At 44.3% G+C, this 13,779-nt stretch overlaps 1 protein-coding gene across 1 annotated transcript in view; it reads left to right on the top strand.

Moving 5' to 3' along the window:
• The window catches only part of LOC121294072 (neurabin-2-like), a 215,898-nt gene that overhangs the window by 172,841 nt on the left and 29,278 nt on the right, over positions 1 to 13,779 (top strand). The window contains exons 6-7 of the mRNA XM_041173189.1: positions 6,019 to 6,174; positions 12,913 to 12,966. Of these exons, the coding sequence (XP_041029123.1) occupies positions 6,019 to 6,174; positions 12,913 to 12,966 (210 nt within the window). The remainder of the gene's footprint in view (positions 1 to 6,018; positions 6,175 to 12,912; positions 12,967 to 13,779) is intronic.

Genomic DNA, 13,779 nt, shown 5'->3' on the forward strand with positions numbered 1-13,779 from the left:
CATTTAACTTTTCAGATAGGTGGGGGGCGCAGCAAAATCAGCTGTGCGCCCACCGACCTGTCAGTAGCCAATGGAGGCCATTGACAGAGTCATTTAAGTAATTAATGGACCTGCCCGTCCAACCTGAAGGTTGCTGGACAGGCCAGGAGCCCTGGCGGGCATTAGAAAAAGCATGAAACCCTCATCCACAGGCAGGATGAGGTTTCATGTAGGATTTAAAAAGTTTAATTAAAGTTTTTAAAAAAGTGATGGACATGTCCCATCTCATGTGACAGTGTCACATGAGGGGACATGTCAGGGAATTTTTTTTTTCTATTTTTAATAATTTATGCAGTAGAGACGATCTCCCTGAGGCAGCACTTAGCCTCAGGGAGATGAGTGCGCGCTTTCATGCACATGCGTGAAAGAGCGCACTCTCGGGTTTAGGGGCTCCCTCCATCCCACCCGCACAGGGAGTGCATAGCATGTCCGTGCGGACATCAAGCTGGGCAGGCCTTAATTGGCCCGCCCACGTAAAATGGCGGCACGCCCCCAATTGGAGGCGTCGATCGGAGGTGCGCCTCCACGCACCCGCCCTTCAACTCCCCCCCACCCCCCAAACGGGGGCAAAATCCTGCCCAGTACTCTAGATGTAGTCTCACTACATCATTGCCGCAACTCTTTTACCCCGACGCTCCCATTCATTTGTAATGAAGATCAAAATACCATTTGCTTTCCTACTTGCTTGTCACATGATGACTTAGGCGTACAGTTAAAGTATTTCAGGACAGCAAAACCAACAATTTCGTCACTGCCCAGGTTTGCTGCAATCCCCATTCCCCCTTACACCAACCAGGAATAGCAAACAAAAACCAATACCCCGCAGTTTGTATATAACACTAATGTGTATTTTACCAAAAATAACAGAAACAAAAGCGGGTGGCAAACTTGAAGTGTTTAATGTCACCAGAGCAAGGGAAAGCCATTCGCCAATTTGTGATGCTGTCTGATATATTTCGTTGTGATTCTTCCCATTATTCTATATATTTGAGATGTACTTCAGGGGTGAGCCGACCTTCATTACATTTTCACCAACATTAAAACTTTACATCCAAATGCGTGTTCATGAATTAATCGCCTCACTCCAAGTGCACCTGGGTTTCCGAGCTTTCTCCCAGGGCGCTGGACATGCTTGTGAAAAATGAGTTATTTATCGTATCAATTGGGATCTTTTGCTGGCACCTAGTGGTAAAGTAAGGAAGGTTCATTATGCCTAATGTGGTTCAATTGAGAACATTTTATTGTTTCAACCAGTAAAGCTCAGTACCTGGAAAAAGAACCTGCATACCAACAAAAAGATACAAGTTTCAAATAAATCACACTAACACTCTCACTGCAAACCATAATCAACAGATGCGTACCACGTTGTGACTGCACATCCTTAACATTTGTGTTATTGACTTCAAAGCAAATCTGTTGCTGAATTCATACCATAGTATAAACAATTCAGATTTGGCAATGAAAAACCAAGTTAGATTGTGCACTTTCAGTAATATAATGAGGATATTAGACCTGGAATGACAGCATGGAGATACAAAAATTATACTTGCTGAACTAAAAAGAGAAAATGCTGGCAACAGCAGATCAAGCAACATCTGTATTGAGAGAAACAGCATTAGTGCTTTTATTGTCTTAGCTATCCAGTTGATATGAGGATACTTACCCTATGCTTATTTTGTGCTATAAAACACTTTCTTTGGCCTGGAGAATTCGGGGAGGGTAAAATAAACCAGAAGCTAACTCCTGCTAATTGATTTTATGTTTTTGCTGAAGGCATCACTTCTTGGGAGGTTGCAGTTGGGATGTTAAATATATGCATTTGAGAAATGTGGAATAATTTCTTTTACAAAGATTATTGTAAAGAAATGCCACATAAAATTGGAGTAAAACAGAAAGCACTGCTAGAGATTGTGAAATAAAAAATTATTTGAAACTTTAACAATGTTTCACTTGCTGAAAATTAAGAAAGGAAACACACGTTCTTTTTGAACACAACTGCCCGGATTTTCATGCTCCTGTCCATGTCGGAATGGAGGCGCGAGGGATTTAAAAATGGTGAGCAGGACCCAATTCCGGGATTCTTGTCTTGTGGGATTTTTATAGCCCTGGGATAATGGTGGGATCCTACCACCCTGTGTCCCACCCTTGCTAACTGCATTGCAGGGGGTGCACATTTCAGACACTTAGCAATTTTGATAAAGTCAGGCAAACTTTTGCAGAAGACGTAATTCGCAGCTCCTCAGAGGAGTGGCACACCCTGGGGGAGCCCTAGTCTGAAGTTGAGAACCTTTTGACAGGTAAGTTCAAAAGATGTTGCCACCTTCACATGTCATATTTAGATGGTATATGATAATGTAAGCATGTTTTAATGCAGCGATTAATAATTGGGCTTTATTATTTAAAGATAAGTGGCCGTTAAATTGACCAGCATGATATAAGTGTTCAGATGCATTAGCTTACTTTCTCAAGTGGAGAAATTGCTCCTCTGCATTGTACAGAATGGTGAATCAGATTTGAATGTGTGTGGGGGTCCCTGTGGTTTGGTTTTCACATTGATTTAATGTCCTGACATCTGCTAAGCATTTGAAGCATTCTTCCAGTATCCACTTGGTACAGAACCAGTAAGCCTTATAATAATACTAGCAATTCTTTGAACTTCCTATCAAACTGTCTAAATAAACAACAGGCATTCAAAATTTCATTGGAAAAATATCCCTTCTTACAGGCTCATAAAACTGTCAGTCAAATACAGCCATTCATACTCCCACGCAACAAAGATTTAATCCTCTTAACCTTGTCCAAATAAACTGACAGGCACTGAAAAACCACTGAAAGGCAGATAAAGTTTACAAGCTCATAACTCAACCAAACAAAGCTAAAAGTTCCCTTCACAGCTATGTAAACACCCTCTATAAATCTGAATCCATTAGTGGGTTTGAAGATCAGCCAAGCATTCATAATGGGATTTCATTACACAGCTGTGTCAACAAAGGCTCTAAAGCTGAACACAGTGAAACCTTTGAAGCAGGCTGATTGGATGCTGAATTGTCAAAGAAGTCAGACATCTGGAAGGGGCATGGGTAATATGGAGGGGCCATGGGTGGTATAGAGGGGGAATGGGGTGTATGGAGGGGTCATAAAGTGTGGGTGGGAGAGTGAGCACTAGCTGTGAATATAACAGGGTCAATGTGCCAGTGGACAGAGGTGAGCCTTCTAATTTGCCCACCTCAACATTTGCCTATCCTCTCAGCCACCTCACACCTGCTTCGAGAGGTGGCGTGCCAGTTTCCAGTACAACCCTGCCTCCTCTGGATGAAAATACAGTGCCGGGCACTGCCAGGGTAGAGGCAGGATTGAGGAGTTAGGAAAATTCCCGATTTCCAATTCCACATTGAAAACCCGGCCCAATATTTCAAGTTTGAAATGATCAGTTTGTTATCCACTTCTTGTAACTCCTTATTGAATTGGAGCATAAATTCCCTTTAATTAAATATTGTGAAGTACAGAAACCATTATCCTGGGGCCCCTGCCTCACACTTCTTTCCCTCCTCACCGATTACTACACTTGCCATCCTTCCAGCTACCTGAGGCTGAATGTTCATAACCTATTTTAAACTGCTTAGACTGCTTACTTCCACAATATCCCGCTACATCCCTCCCTCAGCCCGTCTGCTGCTGAAACGCTCAATCATGCTTTTGTTACTTCCAAACCTGTCTATTTTAGTGCTCTCCTGGCCAACCTCTCATCTTACACCCTCTATACACTTGAACTCATCCAAAACTCTGCCCTAATCCTGACTTGCACCAAGTCCTATTCACCCATTAGCCCTGACTCTTAGGTCCAGAAATACCTCTATTTTTTTAATTCCTTCATGGGATGTGGGCATCACTGGTTAGGCCAGCATTTATTGCTGATCTCCTCTTCAGAGGGCATTTAAGAGTCAACCACATTGCTGTGGGTCTGGAGTCACATGTCAGCCTGACCAGGTAAGGGCAGCAGATTCCCTTCCCTAAAGGACATTAGTGAACCAGATGGCTTCTTGTGACAATCAGCAATAGTTTCATAGCCATCATCAGTCTTTTAATTCCAGATTTTTATTGGACTCAAATTTCACCATCTTTTATGGTGGGATTTGAACCCAGATCCCCAGAGAATCCCCATGGATCTTCTGGAATACTAGTCAGGTGACAATACCACTATGCCGCCACCACCTCCCCTGAAAGTACTCATCCTTCCATTCAAATCCCTTCATGGCCCATAGCCCTGCCCTACCCCTGTAACTTCCTTCAGTGATAGAAGAACTCCACATTCCTCCAATTCTGGCCTCTTGCACATCAACGATTTCCTTCCCTACCCTCCACTGCTGTCTGTGCTTTCAGCTGTTTAGATCCTAAGCTCTGGAATTTCCGCCATCAACCTTTCCTCTTAAGATTCTCCCTAAAACCTATCTCTTATGACCAAGTTTTTGGTCTCCATCCTGATATCTCTTCATGTGTTTCAGTGTGAAGTTTTATCTGATAATGGTTGTGAAGTACCTTAGGATATTTTGTTAAGATAAAGGTGCTTTTGTATTATTATAGACTGAATGGCCTTTGTCATTTCTGACTTTGCCTGTATCCTTATCCTGTCTGAGAAAATAAGCCATAATGGCCATTCTTTCTGTTTATCTGTGCCGAAAGTGCAGAAATTAATTAGCTCAAGAAAGTCTGCATTAATTCACCAGCTTTTATGATTTCAGCTCCTAGATGGGGAAGTTTTCATAAATGATATTTTTCTCGATGTTTGGCCAGGGTAGAAAACCTAGTAGGCAGCTTTGCAACACCAGGTGGGGCTGTTACAGTTAAAGGCACTACCTAAATGCAAGTTCTTGTTGTTGCCATAGTAACCTTGTTTAATTCACATCAATTGCATTGTGTCAAGATGACTAAATCGTTTTCAGAGAAACAGGATGCTGCCTATTTGAAAAAAAGCTGAAAAGACAAATTATTTTGAGATTGTAAAACAGCACAGCACTTAAGAAAATGAAATTCAACCCTATGTACATGGTGGCAATTTAATGAAATTTCTAGCAGGGGAAGTCTTTCATGAATATTGAATAATTAATGCCTGTAAGGCTGCTACTTCAGGCACTTCCACTTTAACACGATAGACTGAACCAAATCACTTTGAGATCTACCTTCAATTTTATTAAGTTGTTGGGAACATGTATAGTAGCTTCCTTGAACTACATATTTTATGTTAGATTAAGATAAGCTAAACGTGACAGAGTGGTCACCAAGCAAAAAAAAAAAATCACATATTTCACAGATTGAAATTACATCAGCAAAATAAGCACAGATAAAAAGCATTTGGTGTGTCGAAGTGGTCCTTAACAGATGTGCTGGTGTCCTTTAAAGTGTATCTGTCTGTCTGTTCCTTTTCTGTGTGAAAAGCATGTGCGTTAAACCTTACGGTGGTGGCAATTTTGAAATTAGCACCGGGATGTTGTTTGTGGAATAGAATAGGCAAGAACTGTCCAGCGCTGCTGGAGCTGTGACTGGACTTCATCAAACCAACATCCTTCCGTCCATTTCCAAGTTAAACGAGCGACTGCTGATTTGAGCAATTTTAACCAATTTATTTCCTTTTAGTTACGATATTTCTTACAAATATCCATAGGTGTGGAGGAAAGGCAGAGAGAAATGTATAAAGAAGCCTGGGAAAATGTGTGCAGCAGACAAAAAGCTTCCAATCAGATCCAAATGCATTGTATGCTTTGTCCTCTTGCATTCTTTTCCTTCCCATTATCAAATATATTTATCTTGAATACCCATCGATTTAGAGCTAATGTGTGCTTTAGACAAAGCTTTACAGGTCTAATATCTGCACTTTGACATTAATATCCATTTCTCAGTAATCTTCCCCTGGTTTTCTTTTGACTGATTTTGTGGATGGGGGGAATAAAGCACTACTCATAAACTGCCTAATGTCGCCACCAGACTGGAGAATACGCGACAGATGAAGAGGAGGAAGAGATGAGCCCTATGTTCGTTAACAATGACATGGCAATTGAAGTTTTTGATCTAGCAGAGAATGAAGATATGCTTTCACCGGTAGAAATGGATCCTGAAAAGCTGGTGCATAAGTTCAAAGAGGTAAGAGACTTATCAATTCTCTAAGCATTCTGCTAAATGTTAAAGACATTTTTATTACATTTTTTTTCCCTTTTCTCCTCCGACTTCTTTGTGTCTTCCCACAGCTTTCTTTAAGCCTCTGCTGATGCCATTCTGTAGCCAGCTCCTGGATGGTGTTGAAGAGCAGTCTAGGATTACTGGCTGTCCCGTTTTTCCTCCCTGTGGAAAAGTGCTTGGCCTCCACAAGGTGCCACCCCAGGGTGGCACAGTTGAGTTCAAGAACCCAAATGGAGATGTAAACCCTAAATAGAAACAGAAAATGCTGGAAATACCCAGTAAGTCAGGCAGCATCTGTGGAGAGAGAAACAGAATTAACATTTCAGCTTGATGACTTTGCATCAGAACTGGGAGAAGTTAGAGATGTGATAGGTTTTGAGGAAAGGGTGGGTGGGACAAGGACAAAAGGGAGGACTGTAATAGGGTGGAAGAACAGGAGAGATTGAATGACTGAAGAGTTAAGCTTTCCAGAGCCAAAGGAAATGGTGATGGGGCAAGAAAAGAAACAAAAGGTGTGCCTAGAGCAGGTGTGCTGCTGCCTGAAAGCAAAATAAGCAAAAGACTGAAACATGCAAAGAAATGGAACCAAAATGGGGTTGTGGTCTGAATTGTTGAACTCAAGTGTTGAGTCCAGAAGGCTGAAAAGTGCCTAATCAAAAAATGAGGTGGTGTTCCTCAATCTTGTGTTGAGCTTCATTGGAACAATGCAGCAGGCCAAGAACAGAGATGTCAGCATCAGAGAATTAAAATGACAGGCCACTGGAAGCTCGGTGCTTGCAAAGTGAATGGAGGTGTTCTGCAAAGCGGTCACCTAATCTGCATGTGATCTTGGCAATGTAGAGACCACCACATTGTGAGCAGCAAATGCAGTACGCTAAATTGAAAGTAATAAATCGCTGTTGAACCTGGAAGGAATGCTTGGGGCCTTGGACACTGAGGAGAGTGGAAGTAAAGAGGCGGATGTTTCCTTGCACTTGCATGGAAAGGTGTCATGGGAAGGGGACAGGTTGTTGGGGTGATTGAGGAAACAATGTTTTTTCTCCATTTTGCTGCAGCATGTTAGCGTTCCAGTGCACAGTGCCACCATGATGTATTCAATAAACTATTTGTAAGCCGGCAAATGACATAATTTGACTTGTATCTTGTAGTGACATTCAGTGACATTGCCACCACTGAATCCCCCATCATCAACATCTTAGGGGTTATCATTGACCAGAAACTGAACTGGACCAGCCATAAAAATATGAGGCTACAAGAGTGGGTCAGAGGCTGGGATTTCTGCAATGGGTAACTCACCTCCTGACTCCCCAAGTCCTGCCCACCATCTACAAGGCACAAGTTAGGATTGTGTTGGAATACTCTACACTTGTTTGGATGAGTGCAGCTCCAACAGCACTCAGGAAGTGTGACACCATCCAGGACAAAGCAGCCCACTTAATCAACACCACATCCACCACCTTAATTGTTCACTACTTCCATCACTGCCGCACAGTGGCAGCAGTGTGTGTGCCATCTACAGGATGCACTGCAGCAACTCACCAAGCCTCCTTCAACAGCATCTTCCGAACCCACGACCTCTGCCAGCTAGAAGGACAAGGGCAGTAGATGCATGGGAACGCTACTTGCAAGTTCCCTTCCAAAGCCATACACCCATCCTGACTTGGAAATATATCACCGCTCCTTCACTATCACTGGGTCAAAATCCTGGAACACCCTTCCTAACAGCACTGTGGGTGTACTCACACCAGGGGCAGGATTTTTAGGTTGGCGTGCAGGCGCAGTCGGTGGGCCCGGGAGTGGCCGGGGAACGGACCACCGCCCACGCTCAGCCCCCGACTGCGATTTCGCACTGGCTGGCTGACTAATAGCCAGCCAGCCTGAAGCACACGCTGATACGTGCTGCTGGGGTGGGGACAGGAGGAGGGCGGGCGCTGACGTAAGCGTGGGCGCAAGGGAGCGATGAATGAAAGTCCCCTGAAGGCAGAGAGCTGCCTCGGGGAGCTGAAGAATTTAAAACCAACAAATAAAGATTTTAAAATCCGGAAAAGAAACGTCCATGCATCAGAATCAGTCACCTGAACATACGGTTGATGAAAATTCTGTCCATACGTTTTTATTTTTCTTAGTTAATAATCGAAACCTCATCCCGCCCTTGGCTGAGGTTTCATCAAAAATGCAAAGTCGGCCTGGCAGATTTGCCCGTTCACCAACCGTGAGGTTGGACGGACCACGTAAAATTGGGGACAGTTGGAACCTTAGCAACATTAATTGCCCTCTTAATTATCGGCAGGCGTCCTTCCAATACTTGTGCGGGCCTGTAGACTAAAACATTGCACGAGCGCGGGATGACATTGGGAGGTCTGCCTGAAGTCATCAGGAAGTTGGAAGCGTCAAAGAAAACATTTTTCTTAGCTGTACAAAACAAGGGGTGACTCTAATTATCTAACGCTAGAAGAGATGGTTGTGGGGATATTCACAATGGGTAAGGCTAGAATCAAGCTCAGCCTGTGAAGTTTCTGTAGTTGATTAGCCTGCTGACACTAAAGCTTATATTTTCTTTATGTTTCATTAACATTTTTGGGATGTGTTGCTGGCAAGGACACCGTTTTATCCCTGGTGAGCTCCCTCCTTGAAGCACTGCAGTTTGTGTAGTGACGGGGGCTCCCACAATGCAATTACGTGGGAAGTATCAGGATTTTGAGCATGCCGATTGAGGAATTATGCGTGTCCAAGTTGGAATGGTGTGTGTCTTGGAGGGGAATTTGGACATGGCGGTGTTTCCATGGACCTACTGTCCTTGCTTGACTTTCTAGATGATGGAAGTCATGGGTTTTGGAGGTGCTGCCTGCATCCTGTAGTTAGTACACACAGTAGCCACGGTTCACCAGTGAAGGTGTTTGATGTTAGGTTTAGTGGGCGAGGCACCGTTCAAGTAGACTACTTTAGCCTGAATGGTGTCAAGCTTCTTGAATGTTGTTGGTGCTGCACCTGCCCAGGTGAGTGGAGTGTATTCCATCACACTCCTAATTGTGCCTTGCAGGTTGGAGTGAGGCTTTGGATAGTTAGGAAGTTAGACACTCTGGAGAATACCCAGCCTCTGACCTGCTGTCATTTCCGTCTGACTCCTACAGTTGAGTTTCGATGGTGACCCACAGGATGTTGGTGCTGGGTGACCAGTGGTAATGCCATTGAATATCATGGGGAGGTGGTTAGGCTCTCCTGTTGGAGATGGGCATTGCCTGTCACTTTGGCAGTGCAAATGCTACTTGCCGCCTACTAGCCCAAACCTGCGTGTTGTTCAGGTCTTGCGACATGCGGGCATGGACTGCATTACTATCTCAGGCATTGTGATTGGAAATTGAAAACTGTGCACTAATCAGTCAGGAGCCTGCTTTCTGATCTTCCGGTGATGGAAAGGCCATGGATGATTGAGCCAGGACAGTGACCTGTGGAGCTCTTGCCACATCGTCCTGGGGCTGTAAATCAGACCATGCAAATCAGGGAGTGGGACAGAGATCCTTTATGCTGGACCACTCACATTTTTTGCATCCATCCATTTTCTGCCATCAGTTTGGTGGCTGCAGAAAACACCTAGACATTCCGGGCGGTTCCTTTATGTCCACTTGATTTGCATTGTTTCCATTTCTGGACCATATAAGACAGGCATTCAGACCTGCAGATTGCTGTGAAATAGCTCCAACCCAATTTGAATCGACCAGCTTCTACATTCGTAACAGCACTGTAGGTGCAGCACAGCCTGAACGGGATATAGAAGATGACCCACTGTGTTGCAGTGGAGCCTCCTGGGATTAAGTTCAGTCTAGCCTGAGCTCCTAAGATGAGCCTGATGCAGATTGGTTGCATCTATTTTACCGCATGTGCAAGCATTAAAGGAGCAAATGCTACCATGCTTGGGATGCAGCACCACCATGTGTTCCCACTCTTGACTTGTCATGAGTACTGTGCACTGGCTCAGCATGACCACTGATCTGCAGGTTAGCAAATCTCATGATCCTAACGAGCCCTATGTGATGCCTCTCTATAATCGAACCTTAATCCCTTGGAGGCCAGAAAAGACAGCATATTCCAATGTGGCACTCCAAACTTCTGGTAGCAGCAAGAGAAGCACAGACTGCCCTTAAGATCTCCATCATGGGAGCTCCACTGCCAATGCCCTTGGAGTTCCCATGCATTTCATGGTGCACTGCAGAGTTGCAAATTCATCCTTGAATGTACTGCACCTTCTTAAATGACTTCTCCAACTGACACAATATTCGCAGTATACTGGCCACCTGATGCCCTGCAGGCATTATTCATTTGAAAGTGGAACCCACAAACTTTAGATAGTCTAGCTCATCACCCAAGACAGTTTGGAGTTCTGAAGCTCTCCCTCCACAACCACCCTTTGTGGTAACCAAAGCTACAACAGCTTTCATGTGTTATGGACTATAATATAATTGAAAGTAAGATAAGACGTGAGAATTGCATGGGAACAGAGTTACGACATTTGGCTGCAGGAGCCTATTCCACCATTGAATGAGATCATGACTAATCCAGAAAAATACCTGGGCCAGGATTCCCTGGGAGGAGTGCGGGGCCTGCTCACCGACGTGTAAAATGACGCAGGATGACATCGGGCAGAACTCCCGATGTCACCGCGCCCCATTTAAATTTTCAGGTAGGCGGGGGCGCAGCAGAATCAGCTGTGTGCCCGCCGACCTGTCAATGGCCAATTGAGGCCATCGACAGAGTCATTAAACTAATTAGTGGACCTGCCCACCCAACCTTAAGGGGGATGAGGTTTCATGTAGGATTTAAAAAATGTAATTAAACTGTATTTAAAAGTGATGGACTTGTCCCAACTCAGTGTCACATGATGGGACAAGTCAGGGAATTTTTTTTTCACATTTTTCACTGTAGAGCCGATCTCCCTGAGGCAGCACTTAGCCTCAGGGAGATGAGTGTGCTCTTTTGTGTGCATGCGCGAAAGAGTGCCCTCTCGGCTCAGGGAATCCCCCCCCCCCCCCCACCACCCGCACAGGGAGCGCATAGCGCTTCCCGCCGGGCGTCACGCTGGGCTGGCCTTAATTGGCCTGCCCATGTAAAATGGCGGCGTGCCCCCAATTAGGGATGCCGATTGGAGGCACGCCTCCGCGCGCCCGCTCTTCAACTTCCCCCCCAACGGGGGAAAGATCTGCCCCTGCTCTTGCCCAATATTGCTTTAATAGTTTTACATAATAAAGACTTATTGACCTCAGGTTTAAAATTAACAATTGATCTATCATCAGTTGCCATTTGTGGAAAGGGTTCCAAACTTCTACCACCCTTTGTTATCATGATAAGCAATAAGATCCCGTCGGTATATGGTTAATAATCATAGAGCCTTACACAACAGAAGGAGGCCATTTGTCCCATCGTGCCTTTGCTGGCTCTTTGGAAGAGCTATCCAATTATTTCCACTCTCCTGCTCTTTCCCCATAACCCTGGAAATATTTCCTTTTCAAGTATACATCAATTCCTTTCTGAATGGCTCTGATGTGCTGTGAGACATCCTGAATTTGTAAAAAGCCCCGAATAAATGCAAATTCTCCCTTTGTTTCTTGACCAAAAAGAATTGATGTTGCAACCCTTTAAGTCTTGCAGCAGCAAGCTATTCCTGTGCATAGTAGATGAGCAGTAAAGCCAAGGCTGCTCTGAAACCTGGAACTCACCCAAAATTTTAATACAATGGCAACTGCATTATAGTGCGGTCAGCTCGAATTTGGTCTTGTAGATTTAAGTTCTGACCTGCCCATCTTCTAGTCTGAAAGTGGAGAATAATGTACCATAATGGCAAACACTAAAGCGTATGCATTCGCAAATAGGGTATCTAATGCCCATTTCTGGGCACCTTCCCGAAATGGAGCTGCACAGATCATAGTCACCACCCCCACCCCCTCAACCCCCCGGCGTCAAATCTATATGAACCTAAGCATTGCTTCTTTGGCTGTCAGCAAAAAGGTAATTAAAAAAAATACTTTTTCTGAATGTGGCAGCTGGGAGTAGTCGGACTGCTCATACCAATTCCACAGCAACCCTGAAAAATGTTGCCGGCCCTGCTCTGCTCCCTTTTCCCACCCCTCAAATCACCTCCCCTCCAATCACTTCCCCCTCCTCATTGCCTCCCTCTCTCACAGTTGCCTCCCACTCCCCCAGATTAGCTCCCCCTCCCTCTGACCACAAATCCTTCCCCTGATCACCTCCTGCTCCCAATCATCCCCCGTCCTGAACGTCTCTGCTCCCTTGATCACCTGCGCACCCACTCCCCACCCACCCCCATTTCCAGGATCTACCTTTGCTGCCTCGGGACATTCAGAAGACATCTGAAACTCACAGAACTATTAACATGAGGCTTGAAGCTCAGTATTCAGTGTGTCTAGGCCACAGACGCTGCAGAGATTGTTCTTTGCACCCAGTTCACTCCAGCTCGCCGACATTGTCCAATTTCACTCCCCCGCCCCTATCCCCTGAGGCCTGAAATGGGAAATTTTGATTCCTCAGCGCTGGCAATTCCTCATAATGATTGGGACAAAAAATTGCGCTGTCATCCACTCTTTAAGCAGTGTTGGTATGGAGTGCTTTGGAAAATTGTTTTGTCTGAAATTGAGAAGAAAATGATGATGTATGATATTAATAATAATATTGTTTGTTTTTAATTGTCAGCTTCAAATAAAGCACGCTGTAACAGAAGCAGAGATTCAGCAACTGAAAAGAAAGGTATGTTTTCATCTTTCCGGTGTAATTTATGTTTGCTAGCAGAGATGAGCTTATTTGTTTGTAGCCTTTGCAGTTGAGGAAGTGACAAGCACATAAAACCACATTCTGCACTTGTTGAGTTTTATTGATCTTTACAGAAATCTGTGCAATACTTTCTTATGCACTTGTATATGCAATGCAATTAGCTGAGAGGCCATTAAAAAGCATTCCATTTCACAACTGCATTAAGACGGAAGAGGTTTGCATTTGTAGATGTTGTCATTGCTGATTTCAAGAGTGAGGCATTTTCAGGCTGTGATATATTTAAAATGCACTAGAATGTCAGATGTACAATGAATACACATCCACTCTGAACAATTACCCACCTCAGACCTAACTTTATTACCACAATTCAAAAGTGTAGTTCAAAATTACCCTTTGTTTAATCAATACAGTGACATTGCTGTGAACAGACATTTATTTCTGGGAAACCTGACTTCACTGATTCTCTGTCCTCATTGTGATCCTAATGGCATTATATAAAACAACCTGAAACTTCAGACACGTAGCAACTGTTTTTCAGGCCCTGTCTACAGTAGGGCCCCCCAAGCCAGGATGACAACTGTCTTGAGCTTGCTTGGCAGCTGTGAGAGCTGTCTGGAGAGGTTTCATGGGCCAGAATTTTTAGCTCGGTGGGTGGATGCGTGCCCAGCCTGGCTGAATGTAAAATGATGCGCAATGACGTTGGGTGAGCGTCCTGATATCATTACGTAGTCCACAATATTTTGTGGACAATTAAAAGGCCTATTAAGACCATTAAAAAGTCATTAAATT

The sequence above is a fragment of the Carcharodon carcharias genome, chromosome 23 (assembly GCF_017639515.1).
Source record: "Carcharodon carcharias isolate sCarCar2 chromosome 23, sCarCar2.pri, whole genome shotgun sequence".
Lineage (NCBI taxonomy): Eukaryota > Metazoa > Chordata > Chondrichthyes > Lamniformes > Lamnidae > Carcharodon > Carcharodon carcharias.